This window comes from Montipora foliosa, unplaced genomic scaffold (genome assembly GCF_036669935.1).
Source record: "Montipora foliosa isolate CH-2021 unplaced genomic scaffold, ASM3666993v2 scaffold_395, whole genome shotgun sequence".
Classification (NCBI taxonomy): Eukaryota; Metazoa; Cnidaria; class Anthozoa; order Scleractinia; family Acroporidae; genus Montipora; species Montipora foliosa.
This window is the reverse complement of record NW_027179695.1, coordinates 580,001-597,500: the sequence shown is the minus strand read 5'-3', so window position 1 is coordinate 597,500 and position 17,500 is coordinate 580,001. Positions and strand designations below refer to the sequence as shown.

The following is a 17,500-nucleotide window of genomic DNA, read 5'->3' as shown; positions in this document are numbered from 1 at the left end:
TGTGCCTGTGTCATAGAACAAACATTAAATTATTCCTTTTGAGCAATACAATAGACCTTTTTTGTTATTTCAAGAATTACGTCAAAGCTGTGCTTCCTGTTCCTGCAAAACGTAGCCTGAACCGATAGAACAAACTTGTCCTTGATAGATGAAGTCACAATGATTAAATGAGTAAATTGAGCAAGTTATATCTCGCAAATGAGCTTGGTGACCTATTTATTTAATTGCACATTTCGAGTCACCATAATGTAGGGAACAATCGAGAAAAGTTTAAAGAAAATCTTACGACAACTTCTATTACTAAGGAATCACCTTAAACAGGTCAGAGAAAATTAATTTGCCCCTTGATTTGCTTGCCTTTTAAAATAAACATTCATCAGATCCTAACCTGATCAAGAGATGTCACTACTGTCTTTTTTTTTTGGAGAGTAAATCCTCTTTTTTTTTTTTTCATATTTAACAATTGACAAGAAACTAGAAAAATTTTAAAAGGATCAGTTCAGACAACAGAGTGCATATTGCAAAACTGATCTTGAGACATTTCACACATGCATACCACTTGATGAGTTTGAACAAAATCTTTAGAGCATAGACAACTAGGAAACACCCCTGAAAGGGGCATTCCACAAAATTGATATTTTCAGTTGTATAGAAAGAAGTTCACTCTGAGCATTATCTGCCAACTGGTCTAGGTGGTATTATCCTAAAAAGATGATTGTATAAGTAGATGGAATCCAGTCATCAGTATAATACACATAATGCAAGGGCTATTACATGTGGGTCTCAATGCTTAAGAAGATGTTTTTTTAAATTTTAATTTGTCATTGAATGTGTTTGGAGGTGTTCTGGCATGTAAACTAAAACCATTTTCGATGTCGCTATGTGTATCTGAAGCATTACTGGGTTGGCAACTCATCAGATCAAAAGCATTCGCTACATTTGTAAGTTTGTGAGGTGCAAACAACATGCATTTGTGATCTGCTTGCTTGAATATGTTGTCCCCATTTTGTTTTATCAATACAACATTTAAAGAAGTGGCATCTTAAAGTTCTGTGCTGGTTCAAAAAGTTCGTACAGTGTAACTGAAAAAAAGTTAAGGACTGGCATTCACTTCTAAGAGGAAACACTGAAAAGTTTGACAATGTGAAGAGTACTCAGTAAAGACACTTCTAACTCAACAGCATTGTATGGATTTCTCAGGGACTTTATCCAGTCTTTGTTTCCACACTACCAACATGCACCAAAAGTGAACCCAATAACATTATTGTGGTTTATTGCAGAGAAAAAAAAAAGCTGACTTTCTTCTCGCTCCTTTTAGAGCTAATATTTCACAAAACTGCCGCAAATAATACCAGGTGGATCCATCTCCCTAAGGACAAAAAACGAAAATGAATGTTATTGTCCATGAGATGCATATTACAATGCTACAATCTACAATATCATAATATTATTATTTTCCTAGACACAGGAAACTGCACATGTCAGTTTTTATGGGGGCTATGAAAATTAGTACAAAAAGTCATTCTTATTACACAACCAAGACAAAGAAAACATGATGAGCTAAACATATAAACATATTATAAACCACACATACAACCAATGACCCTCAACTGTTTGCCTAAACACATGTTCTTAGATTTGAGTCTTTCATAATTTTGCATAATTTTGACATAGATGTTGACACCAAGTGTGCTGTTATTATTTGGAGACTACAATTGAGTCACTCGGGTGCCACTTTCAAACAGTATTTTCCAGTCAATAATCCTAGGATGAACAGGAAGCAGGGCCTGGGCATTGCACTTTTGTTTAGCAAATTGTTCTTTTCCTCACATATGGATGTTCCATTCATTAACAGGCCAGCAGTCTCCCGAACATGGGTGTATTGGTGAGCAAGTATTTATGATTCTGTAATCAAGCCTCACTATGGCAATAAACAATGTTATTGATCACACTACTGTGCAACTAGAACTTTTTCTGAGTGTCATCTCAGAGGGCAGTCTTGCAACCAATTTACCTTTTCATTGAAGAAATGCCCTGAGACAGGGACAAAGAACCTCAATATTTACTATGTAGTCCAGTACTTGTGTTCATTCCAATTTCACAAGTTGATAAGGTGTTTTCTTTTAGACAGCTGCCTTTATGGGGGTAGTCAGGAGGTACATGTACATGTAAGTGGCCAGCGCGCGATGAAAATCACAAGTTTAGCCACCCTTGAAATGGCAACGCGACAGCACAAAAAGTCGTTGGAAAAAATCGGCAGTTCAAGGTTAGCTACACTTGCGATTGACGCGATAAAATTTGAAAAAATCGCATCACCGTCGTGAGCAAAAAATCCCTCGTGTAGCTGCGGCTTAAAACGAAATTTCATAGTGTTGGTTAGCGTTTCGCATTTTAATGAATGAATGGAATCAACAACTGTACTGTTCTCTCAACCTTGAGCAATCTCGTACCCAGAGTCCTCGCTCTTTTTGGCCAGCGGGTGAGCGCCCGGAGAGACTCTGGGATAATCGACTCCACTTTCCCAGAAAACGTGGGTTCCGGTCTTATTACGTATGCTTGAGTTTAACCGGAAACAAAAAAGAGAAAACTGTAAACAGTAGAAATGGCGGGTTGAAAGTGTTCGAGAAACAAGAATTTTAGCCTCACACACAAAGAAACTGGAGAAATGATCATTGGCTTGCTGTAAGAGCAAGTGAAGATGAAAGCTCTGACGCTTTCGGTAAGTGTATTTTTAGTGTTTCAGCGTACATTCCATCGTTCAGAATGCCATCGTGCAAGCAACACGATCGACAATTTTTTTGTGGAAACGACACAAATGTCCTCTTCTTCTACAATTTGATGTTTCCGTAATTCTGAATGGCTTCGACAAGACCTTATTCCACGGATTTCTCCTCAAACAGACTGATGTAATGTTTTCCCACGGTACTTTTGCAGTAGCAACAGTAATCACTTTTTAGCAGCGTGGGAAAATTCCCGTGCGGTATAAGACATAATTCAAACCTCGTCGTTTTATTATTTTTGTGATTTTTATATTTCTTAGGTAGAAAAAAACAAACAGCACTGAAACTAGTTTTAGATTTTGAATATCTCTCCAAATTCTGGGGCTTCCAAATTACTAACCGACTTCCTGTCGGACTGCCATTGTTACGCAAGCGGCCAATCAAAAATATAGTTCAAGTTGATTATCCCAGAGTCTCTCCGGGCGCTCACCCGCTGGCCAAGAAGCCCGAGGACTCTGGGTACGAGATTGAACCTTGAGTGGAAACACGACAAATAACATCATCGCCATAGCCATTTTAACATACCAAACGTAACAATTCTTCTTGGTTTTCACGTCACGCAAGTACCACGCAAAGAAAAAATAAAATCGCCAACCATTAAACAAATTAAGTCAAGAAATTGAGATGTTGTAGGAAGGTAATAAATCATGAGCGTGTCAAAGTTTTAGGGCTGTGCGATAATCCAAACTCGAGTTATTTGGCAATAGACACTTCTCTTAACATATTGGTTATTCAGAACTCGAAAACACATGGGGAATCGACATTCTCGTGACATGTTTCTTAGAAGCAATCCAGATGTCACGCATTGACTGAATTAGAAAGGGATTGTAACAACGCTTCCTTTACCATGATTAATGTGCCCGCTTAAATAATTTTATCGTACGCTATCTTATCTAGGTAAGCGACAACCACCACCCTCCATTGTTTTTAATTTTAGTCTCTTGCTAGAATCGGCTCACATAAGCGACCGGGTCTTGTTGCGACCACTCTCACAAATTCCCGGCCTGGTCACTCATGAGGGCTTCGACTGGCCATTTTCTAACGTTAACTTAAATGTACTGTAAAAGGCAAATGCTCGCTGCGAACGTTCAATAAGCACTCTGGCAATTTCGCCATGTCAGGACAAAATTTCGCCATGTCAGGACGAAATTTCGCTACGTTACAACGAAATTTCGCTCAAATATTCGCGCGGCCTTTGCGAATTTTCGTTTTGATTGAAACAATAGGCGTTTCGAAATTTCGACGAAGTTCGAATGAAAATTCGTTTCACCCGAAATTTCGTTATATTTCGTCGAAAAGTAGCGCAAAGTGCCGAAAAGCGCGAAATTTGTTTGCATTCTTTTTGCACAGTACTGTATGTTACACACATCTGATGTGTCTCCTTAAATTAAATCACCATGATCTCAGTTCCAAAATGTGACACAGGCAGAAGACGAGATCAAATGATTGAAATGCAAACAATTGCGTTCAATGTGGATGCGTGCTCCCTATCTGGCGCATGCGCAGTCGTTTTTCAACTCTGTCAAGCACATGTGCATGAGAACTTGAACATCAGTCAGCAGCATTCCCCTGAGTAGTATGCACAGGTGCATGAGCATAGGTTAGAACTGCTGACAAAAATCTAGCAGTCATTTTCAAAAGAGACATCTAATGCTTCAATTTTATCACATACATGTATTATCATTAAATGCACAAGTGTAGCTGCAAAAGCAATAAAACCCTCCAATTTTGGTAAAAAACTCACATGCTGTGACATTTATTGCAACGTCCGTAACAACACTTTACAAAAGCTGCTAAAATAATGATAACAAAAATGAAATTGAGAATTTTATATTTAGTAAGCATGTTCCCTAGCCTAAACAGTCCTGACGTAATTTTTATGAAAAAGCTTCAAAGTTCACAGGAATCTATTTGAGTGTACTAGAAAAGTGGTTGTTTTCATGTAACGTCTGTGACATTCATTTTCCTGCCTATTTTTCTATCACCAAAAAGATCAGTTGGAAAAACTTAATTAGTCATTTAATCCACTAATACTCATCCATTAATGAATTAAAGTAAAGTCACAGAAATTGTTTTTGTATTTTTTTTTGCATAAGTTTTAAATTTTGTCCAAAACTGTGTATGAATGTTAAGTCCGTGACGGTGGAACTGCTCTTATTTATTTTTTTCCGTGCTGGTAAAGTCTTGCCCGTAACTCCCCTGCTAAGTGGTGTGTTTGTGAATAGTCTTCTGTGCGTATTTTGTTGGGTTTGAGGGGGCTGGGGTAATGTGTAGATTTCTCTGGTGGACACAGGAGAACATTTAATTAACCTGCAATGGCGTTGAAAGTCATTGTAATGCAAATGGCATTTTAGTGCATGGAACGTCAATTGGATTAACAAGACAGGTGGTGAAAAATAAATATCTTGAATCATAAAAGTGACGAGTAATGGACTTCGACAACAATTTTTCGCCCGTCACGCCAAAATCAAAGTGAGCTGTATTTCTAATATTTTACCAAGTGTGGTGTTATGTACAACACTGAAATCAAATGGAAAATTCTCTGGTAACTTATGGGTTCAACAAAGACAGAGAAGGAATCAAACACCTTAAGTGGATCTGTGATCTCTGTTGTCTGGCTATTTGTATTTAATAGTAAATTTTCAGCTCCAACTATTAATTTAATTTAATTTAACATAATTTATATAGCGCTAACTCCACTAATTGCATTTCTAGCTTTTTGATTGGCTAAAAAACTCCGACTATGAGCCAATAGTCGAAGTTTTACGTCATATGGAAAATAGTGCGCCAAGATGCTCTTTCCGGACGCTTTGTAAAATTGTGGACATAATAATTGGCGGCAAAACCCAGTTTGAGAATTTACTAAAACAATTATTCCATTCGCCCTTGTTGGATATGAAGTGGTTATAACCAACTCGCGCTACGCGCTCATTGGTTATTTTATCACTTCATATACAACTCGGGCTCATGGAATAATAATTATTTATTTGTACTCAACTCTGCACAGTCTTCAGGTAAAAAAATAATTGGAAATGTGACAGCTAAGAATTATTTGAAAGAAAGCTTGTTGCCTGTTTTGTGCTTCATTATTTAAAGAAAAGGTTCTTCAGGAAAGAGTTTTGATCTTGAAATTTATTTTGTTGTGTATGGTACCGTAATTTGACACAATTGAGTTTCTTGTCTTCATGCACACAATGAAAGTAGGAAGGAGTTTTTGCCTCTAATAGCTGTCATTTGTTTCAATAAATTTTTCGCTGCGCAAAAGGTCGCCTTTATGACTTCATCATGTTGTGTAATATTCGAGCTTAATAAATTTGCACGTGCGTTGAAATGTGATACACAAGGACCCATGGTTCATATGGGGTATGAAAGTAGCCTTTCAAGTCTGTTCAAATACGTAATTTATAAGTGCGGCACGGCCAACGTTCGTAAAAACCTAACCTTTCCTTGTACTTGCACATGTTCATTGCCGTCACTTTAACATCTGCAGTTCCCACGGCTTGCTCCTATCTGACCTTGTAGCTCAGTTGGTAGAGCAGCAGTGATCTAACCCGAAGGTCGTGGGTTCAATTCCCACCCTGGTCAGAGCTTTTCTCTGTCCTTGTGTGGGTCCATTTCCATTAGTAGGGCTAACGCTCACATGGTTCATATGGGGTAGAAAATCAAGTTCTACATGGCCAACGTTTGTAAAAATGTAACCCTTCCTTGTATCCTGTAAACATTTCTATTTGGACATGACGCAAAATTTAAAGTGCTGATTCTAAATATATCTCCTGTAGGACTGCATTGGCGGTGACTAGTTATGCATGTAAATCCACACAGTTTTTTCTTAGATAAAGGTTTTTTACACCTTTGGGAGAACTGTTTACCATGAAAGTGAAAAACTTACAAATTATAAATTAAATATAAAGATGTAAGAATTACGCATGATGAAAGGTTTCCTCTATCAATATCACGGCAAAGTGAGACCAAGGCTATCATGACAGTGTGTTGTGTTGTGTCGGTGCTGTGAAAAACAGTTGCAAGCACTGTTTCCTTGCTCTTTGTTTTCGTCTTTGCCTCGGTTGCGGTTTTCGTCCAGCCTAGGTGATTTCGCGGTAATTACTATCCGCAAAGACGAGGTATTACCGCGTGTAAATGCACTAGTAGTTTCGAGCGGTACGTGGAGCAAGCATATTGAAGAAATAACTTTAAAAGATTACAGCAGAAATTAGTGCTTTAAAACGGCTTAGAGATTTTGCAAGTTGAGATGTACTTGTTTCACTTTATAATGCTCTAATTGTGCTTTACTTTGATTATTGTTGCGAGGTTTGGGACTCATTAGGAAGTGTATTAGCCGAAAGGCTTCTGAAACTCCACAGCAGATGCACTAGGGTAATCATGTGTTACAAAAATGAGGCTGGACAGTCAGGATTAGCCCTACGTCATCTTGGCTGGAGTTAACTCAGCGAACACAGATTTCATATTAAGGCTCGGCAAATGTTTAAAGTTCTCCAGTTCTCCATGACGTGGCACCGGTGAGGCTTTCGAATATCTTCAGGAACTCATGTTCAGCCAACAGCTATCATCTAAAAAATGCTGATAAGAAGTTGGCCCTTCCATTGCCAAAGACTGAGTTTTTAAAAAAGAGTTTTAGCTATAATGGTGCTAGGGTCTGGAATTCCCTACCCAATGAAATACGTAATTATTGTGAAACTTTATCTGCATTTCATAAGCTTATTTCAACCTATAGACCAAAATTTAAAGTCATACAGTAATCTATTTCTATTTTTATTTCTTAGGGTTATATTTACATGTAATTGCATGAATTAGTTTTAGTCACAGTAATCAATTTCTATTTCTTTGGATTATATTTAATGCACGAATAGTTTTAGTTGTGATTGTTACTATATTAAGTATATTTTTAATTTTTATTTTTTGTATTTAGTTCACACCCCTATTGAAAACCATCTATTGCTTTTCTTTACATTTTTGAATACAGTAGGTTAGCGCGATTAAATAAAGTTGATCTGATCGGATCTGATCTGACCATTCCTAGAATTAAATTAAATGAAAAAACAAAATGACTTTTAAGGTTCCTTTAACATAGTTAGAATTTACTTTTTTCTTTATTGTTAATTATAATAAATTATTCCATACCGTATTTACTCGAATAAGCACCGCGGCGCTTATTTCATTTTTCGGGCCACAAGTGCAGCGCTTATTCGAGGGCGGCGCTTATTGAAACATTGTACCAAACAAATTTACTTTTTCTATATTTTTATTCAACGGTACACTTTCTATCTGTTAATTTTCCTAGGGACTGATACTAAACTGATAGTAAATCTTACGAGAGAAATTCACGCGGTGAAAAAAACCCAAGAATTTCATGATAACGAGAGCGAACTCCTTTGTCGTTGTGGAAGAATTTATAGTGTTTTTCCTGGTTATACGAAATTCCTCGAATAAGTGCCGCATCGGCCGAAAAAAAATAATGCACAATGCCCAAACTTTGAGTAAACTGAGATATGAACGCACTTTAATTGCAATGAAAAAAAGGTTCCTGGTTCTCACATATTCTCCTGAAATAGTTGAAATTCTGAAACAGTTTTTCAAACATCATATAAATTATTCTAAGGCCTTTACTGGCACACCCACTCAGTCTTGTTAAAATTCTGAAATATTATTATTAAAAGAAAAAGGGGTCTCTCCTGTGGCTCTTCCTGTGTTTTAATGATGAGTACCAACTTTCTATTTTCAAATTAATGCTGTGTTGCTCTCCCGAAGGTAGTTCTTTCAAACGTGTCAATATGGCACTTTTGGTTGTGTTGAAGAAACTGGATTCTGGAAATAATTTATCTCAAGTGCATTTGCGTGAATCATAAGCGTTTTGCCTGAAAATTTTAAAACTGGTGGAGGTGGCGCTGTAACCTCCTTTTATTGCAAATTCAAAAATACAACGTTGATTGTTATGCTAGATAGAGAATATATATGAAGCATCGTATATTTGAACTGTGAGTTGAGATGATTTTTGTCAAAGAGATCATTCGCCCTTGTCACACGGCGGCCATATTGTCACAGGGGACCAAAAAAGCTTTGTTTTACCACGTCAAGCCTCACCCCAATGGTTTCCACTGCGAGGCTTGGCGTGGTAAAACCAAGCTCTTTTGGTCTCCTGGGACAATATGGCCGCCGTGTGACAAGGACGAATTGAAGTGACTTGAGCAGCTTAAGCAGTTGTGAAAAAAGCCTGAAAAAAGTCCAGGCTTGGACGTGATTTGAACCCATAACCAGGTGATTGCATTGCTCTGAGCTACAGTATCAAGTCCTTTGTGACCTGGCCATTTTGGAGTTCATCTAGTATACACACTGTATACATGTATCTTGTACAAAGTGAATGCGTGATAGAGACAATATGTGAAATATGGTATATTTGAACTGCAGAGTTAAGGTGATTGATTTTGGAAATGAACAACTCATGTAAGAAAAATTGCAATAAAAACCTAAAGAAACATCCTTAATGTGCAATCGCGTTGTGTACTGCTCTACTATGTGATCTATCAGGTCATCTAAGAGCTGGGCAAGTGCAAGACAAACTATATGTCCTGTACGAAGTGTATGCATATGCATAACAAAGAATTTACACGTATCTGAAATTGAAACACCAAGGTTGGGATGATTGATATCATGGAAGATCATTGTAGTGAACGAATTAAATCTAATCACGAGGTACCAAGTTGTATTATCCTTTTCCCCTCTTGAAATTTAGGGACACAGACAAGACAAGTCATGGATGCTTAAATGGTGGTTTTGAGATGTACTACATGAAGTTCCTTTGGACAATATGATGATGATCAAAAGACTTGACAAGATGGTGATCATTAAAAGAATCTTTCAAAGCAATGGAAACATGATGGTGGTGGTGTAAAGGTCAAACTAGGAAAACATGGAAGGTATAGTGCAAGTAAAGACATTATTATGAGAGATTTTGGAGTAAAAACTGAGGACGGTTTCTACTAAGCCGGTACATTCTGCGCATGTCAAGAAATTCGGGTGGCGTTAGACAGAGTAAAATTTGTCACTCCCAGTCTCACTCCCAGGGGTCAATGGGTTAATTATCTTTGAAAAATGAGTGGTTACCCCAAGTTTTCTTTTTGGATTTCAGTAATGCTTGTTAAGATCCTCTTCTCCCATATATTTGTAAACTGCACAAAAATGCCTTTGAACTAGTAGGCACCATCCTTAACTCTTTGATCAGAATAAAATTTTTATCCTTTTGGAGATGTACTTTAGGTAGTGGGAGTGGTTAGCAGCTCTTGGTTTTGATCTCAAACTTGAAGTGGAACATTCATTAATTTTTTGTTCACAGTTTACTAGTACAACCATACATGCCAGGGTCGCGCAAACAAATAATCAAATTAAAACTAAAGGGAAATACATGATGGAAGTGGAGGTGGAGATACATGTAAACTACTGTAATAGCACAATCCATACAAGTAAATAACTACATGTACACTGTGCATGTATGATAGCATTGTTTTTGCCTTCTTATTGGCTGTGAAATGTTATCCTGATTTACTGAAAACCAAACCTGCTGACACCTTAATTTCAATGATTTAGAAGCAAGGGATTTGAAAAGTAAAGGAATGACTGAGCCAATTAAATGCTTCAAGTTCATTCACTCAATAATTTCAGTTCCATTTTCATAACTTACAGCAGAAGGGTGCTTGTGTTGTGGTTTAAATTTCTTTCAACTTGTTCAAAATTTTAAAACTAGCCAAGAATTTTTAAACTGGGTTGAATAATTTAAACCAGTGAACAGCCATCAAACCACTGTTTGCAATCATCTGAAGTATTTGAAGAGTATGAGTGAAAGAAACTTGCGATCCGCTTATGATTATTACAAGGGTATCAAAGGTGTTCTGGGAGGCGCGGTGGCCTCATGGTTGGTGCGCTTGACTCTACTTGTCCGGGTTCGGGTCCTGGCCAGGGACATCGTGTTGTGTTCTTGGGCAAGACACTTTACTCTTATAGTGCCTTTCTTCACCCAGGTGTATAAATTGGTACCGGCAAACTTAATGCTGGGGATTTGCCCGCGGTGGACTATCATCCCATCCAGGGGGGAGTAGAAAATATTCCTATTTGCTTCATGCTACAGTAACCAGAGATAAGCGTTGGCCTGATGGGCCCACTAGGCTCGTAGCAGACTTTACTTATATAAGGTGTTCCAATTGAGAAAGGTACCTCCTTGATTTTACAAGATGAACATGATTATGGTGTCTTTAAATTTGCATAAATACATGTAGTAGGGGCACCTGTTAAGTAAAGGTACAGTGTATTAAGGGAAGCAGATGGGGAGGTGCAGTATAGGTGGAAGACGAGGTAGTATTTAAGGAAAGGGAGATGCTATATTTAGACATGGTAACAGTAATGAATTAAATAAATCTGACTTCCTAACTAAATTAAATTACTTAAGACTACTACAATAAAAGAAATGATAGGAAACCTGCTTTACAAGGAAGCTGTGTATAAAAGCAACATAAAACTTACATAAGACTACTATTAAAGTCATACATGTTACTTGTAGTTCTTCAGCTTAGATTTAAATAATTCATTAAGAGAGGGTGACTGTCGAGTATCCAAGGCCCGACTATTCCACAATACAGCTCCGCTATAGGACAGACTTCTTTTACAATAATTAGTGTGGCGCTGAGGGATGGCAAGTGTACTCGTATAGTCATTGTCTCAAGATTAGATTATAGGTTAAAGTATCAGAACAGAAGACAAAGTACGAACTAAGATAGTCTGGAAACCATATTATTACTGGGTTGCCAGTATGGCAATCCCAGTCGGAAAAGGGTAAAATTTGTTTGTTACGGGGTTGCCAAACCCAGTCGGAATCTGCGTTTCATTTCTCCGTATTATAATTATTGTTATTTTGCTTTTCCGTGTCGAGAAAAGTCTTCCCTATCCCTCCCCTGTTAAGTAGTGTCTGTGTGTAGAGTCTTCTGGGAGTATGTTTCATCAGTTTCAGGGGCTGGTAGAAATGGGTAGATTTTGTCCGGTGGGCACAGAATATTTATCTTGACCTTCATTGGTGTCGAAAGTCATTGTAACACGAATGGTGTTTTAGTGAATCTTTAAACAAAATATACCCTTATGGAGCTCAAAAGTCAATTGAATAAACAAGACAGACAGTGAAAAACAAAGATCTGGAATCTTCAAAGCGACAACAATTGCATCTTTCGCCGTTGGATGTTGTCACGAAGTGAGCTTTGCTTCCAATGTTCTTTGGCGAACTGTGGTGTTATGTACAAGACTGAAACCGAACGGCAAATTCTGTATGGGTTTAAAAGGAATTGAACGCCTTGAATGCATCACATTGTTTACTGAAGTCGCATCTCATTTGTCTGGCAATTTACATTTATTTTGTACTCAACTCTTCACAGTCTTCAAGTAAAAAAAAATATAGAAATGTGACTGTGAAGAATTATTTGAAAGAAAGCTTGTTGTCTCTTTTGTGCTTCATTATTCACGGTCAAGGTTCTTCCGAAAAGGGTTTTAAGATCCTGAAGTGTGAGACTGAAATTTATTTAATTACTGTTGTTCCTTGTTTGCACGCACGCAATTAGAATAGGAAGGGGTTTTTGCCGCTGATAGCAAATATTTTGTTTGTTTCAATAACTTTTTACACTGGAAAAGGTTTTTGTGGCATTTTTCGTCCAATTGAAGGCCTAAAAATAAAGCTTTTTAACGACATTTAAGTGGAATGTTTTTTATAATTTAATATTCTCTGTCCAAAATTTGCATAAGAAGCTTGAAATAAACATTGCCACTCACCACAGGAAATTTGGTTGCTGATTTGCCTCTTCGTAGAGTTCTCGTTAGTATTTTATTTAGTGTGCTTTTTAACGACCTTGAAGTGGAATATTTTTTGTAACTTAATATTCTCTGTCCAAAATTTGCATAAGAAGCTTGAAATAAACATTAATTGCCACTCGCCACAGGAAATTTAGTCGCTGATTTACCTCTTCGTTGAGTTCTCGGTAATATTTTATTAACTCTGCTGTTATGTACAACACTGAAACCAAAGTTTCTTGGCTAAAAAGTATGTTGTTTTACAGTACCGCTCAAAAGTAAGTTACCACCTCGCGTCGCGTTTCCTGCGCGACGCGATTCGCGTAGCGTGAGAGTAACCGAAGCGTAAATTTCTGGCATATATTGGGAACTAATGTGTTATGCGAAATCAATCGATTTCGCGTATAAATTCTCTCTCTGCAGTTGCATGAGTAAGCGAAGACGATTTTTGATTTGTTAAATTGTATGGGAATCGTCGAAATTGCAAACTGCGAATTGCGAATTGGAGACGACGTTTAAGCGACGGTAAATATGCATCTGGTTTACAAGCGGAAATTCCGATGAAAAATAAATTCTTCACATACGAACAAGCGATGATTTCGTTGAAACATCGACAATTTGGTGGAAAAAATTCGTTACGAAAACAATGCGTAGTTCTACCGGCGATTTTCTGTGTAAAGTTAATAAATGCATGGAATTGACTTCGAATCGATCGATGTAAATTTCTTTCCCACACCTTAAATCGATCGTCGATCTTGTGTGGGTCTGATTTTCCTTATTTGTTTGGAAATTAGCGATAGGCTCTCACAATATCAATAAAAAAATCCACGTCGAAATTGCCGTAAGGAGACGACGTTTAAGCATCAATAAACACATGCATCTAGTTCACAAACGAAAATTCTGATGGAAAATAAATTCTTCATACACGAATAAGCGACGATCTCGTTGAAACACCGACCACTTGGTGGAAAAATTCTTAACAAAAACATTGTGCGTTGCTAAAATTTCTTGCCAACCGCAAAACTTTTGGAGCGTGCAATTTGAAACATACATTTATTGAATATCCACCAACATCGTTGAAAACGAAACTTCATGCGAAATGTAAGGATGAATTTTTCTCGACGCTCGCACATGAACATTAACATCAACCAATAATACAAATGTAATTACACAGCATAAAACTACAATTAACTTTATTCCAAAACATCCTTTCTACATAACACAATATGATTATTATTAGCTACCCTCAACAGTGCTGTTATCGTCAACAATCTTAAGTGCGCAACAAACTGCGGACTGCGGACCCAGACTGCGGACCGGGTATAAAACGCGGACTAGGTATAAAATTTGGACTGAATACAAAACAGTGCGAAAAAGGCGCAGAGCTACGAAATAGCAATAGGCTGACGACGTGAATTGAAGTCCGACATGAGGATGATAGAAAAAATGTTTCGCGCCATAATTATCAACCATAGCATTAAAGTGGATACTCTTTGGCTTCTCAGAACGACGAGCAATAGCTCACTGAAGGTTTTAGTTCAAATTGCAAAACGTTTGTATGTTGTACGGTCAGTATAAAACGCCGACTGCGGACTAGGTATGAAGCAAGGACTGAGTTTTCAAAAACGGAGTATAGAACAAAACTAAGTTTGTACTGACCCAGATAAAGATTTTTTGAAAGGCCCTTGGGTACTCTTATTCCGTGTCAAAATATTGCCCTGTGCATAGAAATGCTCAGTTACAACATCGACTGGGCTAGAAAAAGTAAGAGTAGAGATTTTATCTCAAAATTATACCTTACTCCACGAATTTAAAAAGGAAAGGAAAGGAATTTTATTTAAGTGTCTAGTCTTTCTAGCGCTGGAGCACTAATTGGGGTCACTGTAAACTGAAATCAACAATTAATGCAATGCTAGGGTGGAAAAATTGTTATGGGGAAGAACGGAAACACTTTTGGCAGAAACTTAAACTCTACGTATATTTGCATCTTTTATATTAAAGTCCTCTGACTGTTGTTGTCGTAGTTCGAGCCAGCATGGCCGGATGGAGTCAACACACACATAGTGTTTTGGCCCGTCATGCAATCCTTACTTCCAAAGTCTGCGTAAGAGGCTTCAGTTAAAGTCGGTAGTGTGTATGCGGAAATCAGTACGTGGACTATAACGGTTGCTTTCTTGGTCGAGTGCTGTTTTACAGATGGAACCAGCGACACTGAGGTGAACAAAATGTTGTATCAATCGCAAAAAAACATTTATTTTGCGAAAAGATAAAGAGACCCCCATGTCTTACCTCTGAAAAATACAACATACAAACGTTTTGCAATTTGAACTAAAACCTTCAGTGAGCTATTGCTCGTCGTTTTGAGAAGCCAAAAAGTATCCACTTTAACACTATGGTTGATAATTATGGCGCGAAACATTTTTTCCACCATTCTCATGTCCGACTTCAATTCACGTCGTCAGCCTATTGCTATTTCGTTGCTCTGCGCCTTTTTCACAGTGTTTTGTATTCAGTCCAAGTTTTATACCTAGTCCGCGTTTTATACCCGGTCCGCAGTCCACGTTTTATACTGACCGCATAAATAATTATCTGAAGCGTTTGGTTGTTTGACCGTCAGGTTAAAATTTGTGTTTAAAATTTTCAGAGCGAGTCTCCAAAAGGAAACACAAACCAAGGATTATTATTATCTTGAAAATGTGTAAATAATACGAAAACTTACTTTCCTTACACAAATTAAAGCGCTTATGATTCACGGTTTGTCGATCGGCGAACAAAGCTTTGTAAACAATGAAATATGCTCGGGAATTGCCACATTCAGTAATAATATATTACTGTATGAAGATACTGCAATTTATCATAGGCATGTTTTCTTCGAAAATTGGCCTTTCACAAACACCTTCCACAGTTAAAATTGAAACAAAAGGTCAATTAAAATCGCGCGAGCGTCAAGCCACTGCACTTACAGATTTCTTACCATTGCGCGTGACATGATTCGTGTAGCGTGCGACGCGAATCGCTTTGCGCGCGAGGGTGGTAAACTACTTTTGAGGGGTACTGTACTCTGAAAACGACGAACGATTAACATTCTTTCTTGTGCATGTACGAAAATGAAAAGAAGAGGTTGCCCTTCGGGCAAGCTGTTACTTGAGGTTACTAGCCCGTAGGTCTGTGGAGCTAGCCTGAAATTAAATTGTTTATAAAGAATAATCAGATTTATTTAATTATGCAAAATACAAGTAATGATATCAAGCATAGATATAAACTAATTCTTCGTAGTATTTTCAATTGATTCTTGAATGTGATTTTCGTTTTAACTTCAACCTCATAGTTCATAGTTTGCCTAGTGTAATATAAAATATATTAACTAAAACAGTTGAACAGTGAGCTATAGGAAATATTTCAGTTCCTTGTTTGTACTGCTAACATGAACGAGGTTCTTGGAACATCATCAACAAATTTGCTGAAAGTTTGGGAATGCCTTTAGTCAATTTGAACATCTACAGAATGTCTCTCTCTGTCTGCCGTCGGCCCGATTGCAATTTGCATATAATCAGCAGTTAACGCACATGTATGAAAATTGTTTCGCTTTGTAAGACCAGAAAATTTTTATAAATCGCAAATGACTGTTTCAGAGTAACATTTCATTCAAACATGGGCGAAATAGTAAAGGAAGAATAACCTCTGAATTCGAATGGTTTCGTTCCTTCGATGTTTACATCTGCAGTTACCCCCGTTGACGGTCAAAAATATTATAAATTTACGGAAATCACAACACAGTTATTTTGGTGAATGTCACGAACGATCGGTCAATTAAACTACCACTGTAATCTGAAGTCTGTCGACATTCGATGGAGTAAATTCTCTTCAAAGCTCGTCAAGCTGACAAACTCTTCCAGAAGTGAGAAAACATCATGTTTTAAATTACTGGAGTTGCGTGTTTTTGTTTTTATTTTTTTTTTATCGGATGATAATGGTACTAGGTCTGCTAGGTTTTCTTCAAGCGAGTTAAGTTGTTTTTTAATTTTACACGAAGTGGGCCTTTTTTGTTTTAATAATGAATTGGCAGCTTTAAAATCGAAACAAGAATCCGGATTTGGATTTTCCCAACGAAACGCATCTAAATTTCCGAGAAAATCTGATTTTCTCGCACTGCGCGCTGTCAGTCGGCAAATATTGTCATTTCAAAAATTATATTTCAGGCGCTTGTGTAAGCAGAAAAGGTCATGACGTTATTTACAGACGCAACTAAAATGAAGCGGAAAACGTTGTCACGCTACGTTAATTTGGCTTCATAACGTTATCATTTTCTCTCAGGAGCTTTCTGCTACACACTTTTTGGTATAAAGCTCAATTTATCATCAGAAAAGAGGAACCGACGGTGCTTGCCCGTCGGGCAAGCTACGATAACAAAAGGCTAGCCCGACAAGTCATTCCACTAGCCCCGGGCTATCGGACAGCACTTTCTTCGCGCCCTGCATGTAGTTCGTTCAGATGACCCAAGGTGATTATATGCACCTTTATGCTTGCCTAGCATGTGATCAATTTCTTCCTTTTGACAGAACATTATGACCTTTCCCTTCATTCATAAAAGTCATTAATCTTTCGATGAGAATTCAATTCAGAGTTATATGTGAAAACTTTGTTACTTTTTTCTTCATCTGTCTTTTGGCTTGTCTTTTACTGTTAACGCCCAGCATTTTCGGGAACTTATTGGTGTAAACGTAAAGTCAAAAAATGTTTTGACCTGGCATCAGATTAGACTGAAAAGAAGAGGAATTATGAAGCGGAAACAACATCTTCAGTCCTTCCTTAGTGTGTGCAATAAACGTTTGCTTAGTGCAACTGCAAGACATGCTGGAAAACATCTGTCATAGCAATTTGCA

The 17,500-nt window shown here is 37.6% G+C and overlaps 1 protein-coding gene across 3 annotated transcripts in view; it reads left to right on the top strand.

Annotated features, from left to right (window-relative positions):
• LOC137987907 (protein NLRC3-like) overlaps positions 1 to 17,500 on the top strand; it is a 66,262-nt gene that overhangs the window by 2,648 nt on the left and 46,114 nt on the right. The window contains exons 2-3 of one of the 3 annotated variants that reach the window (XM_068833993.1): positions 1,856 to 1,885; positions 9,529 to 9,712. In XM_068833993.1, the coding sequence (XP_068690094.1) occupies positions 9,706 to 9,712 (7 nt within the window). In that variant the 5' untranslated portion in view covers positions 1,856 to 1,885; positions 9,529 to 9,705. Of the gene's footprint in view, positions 1 to 1,855; positions 1,886 to 7,271; positions 7,298 to 9,528; positions 9,713 to 17,500 lie in introns of those variants that run through there. The other 2 variants (XM_068833994.1, XM_068833992.1) reach the window with 2 other exon arrangements.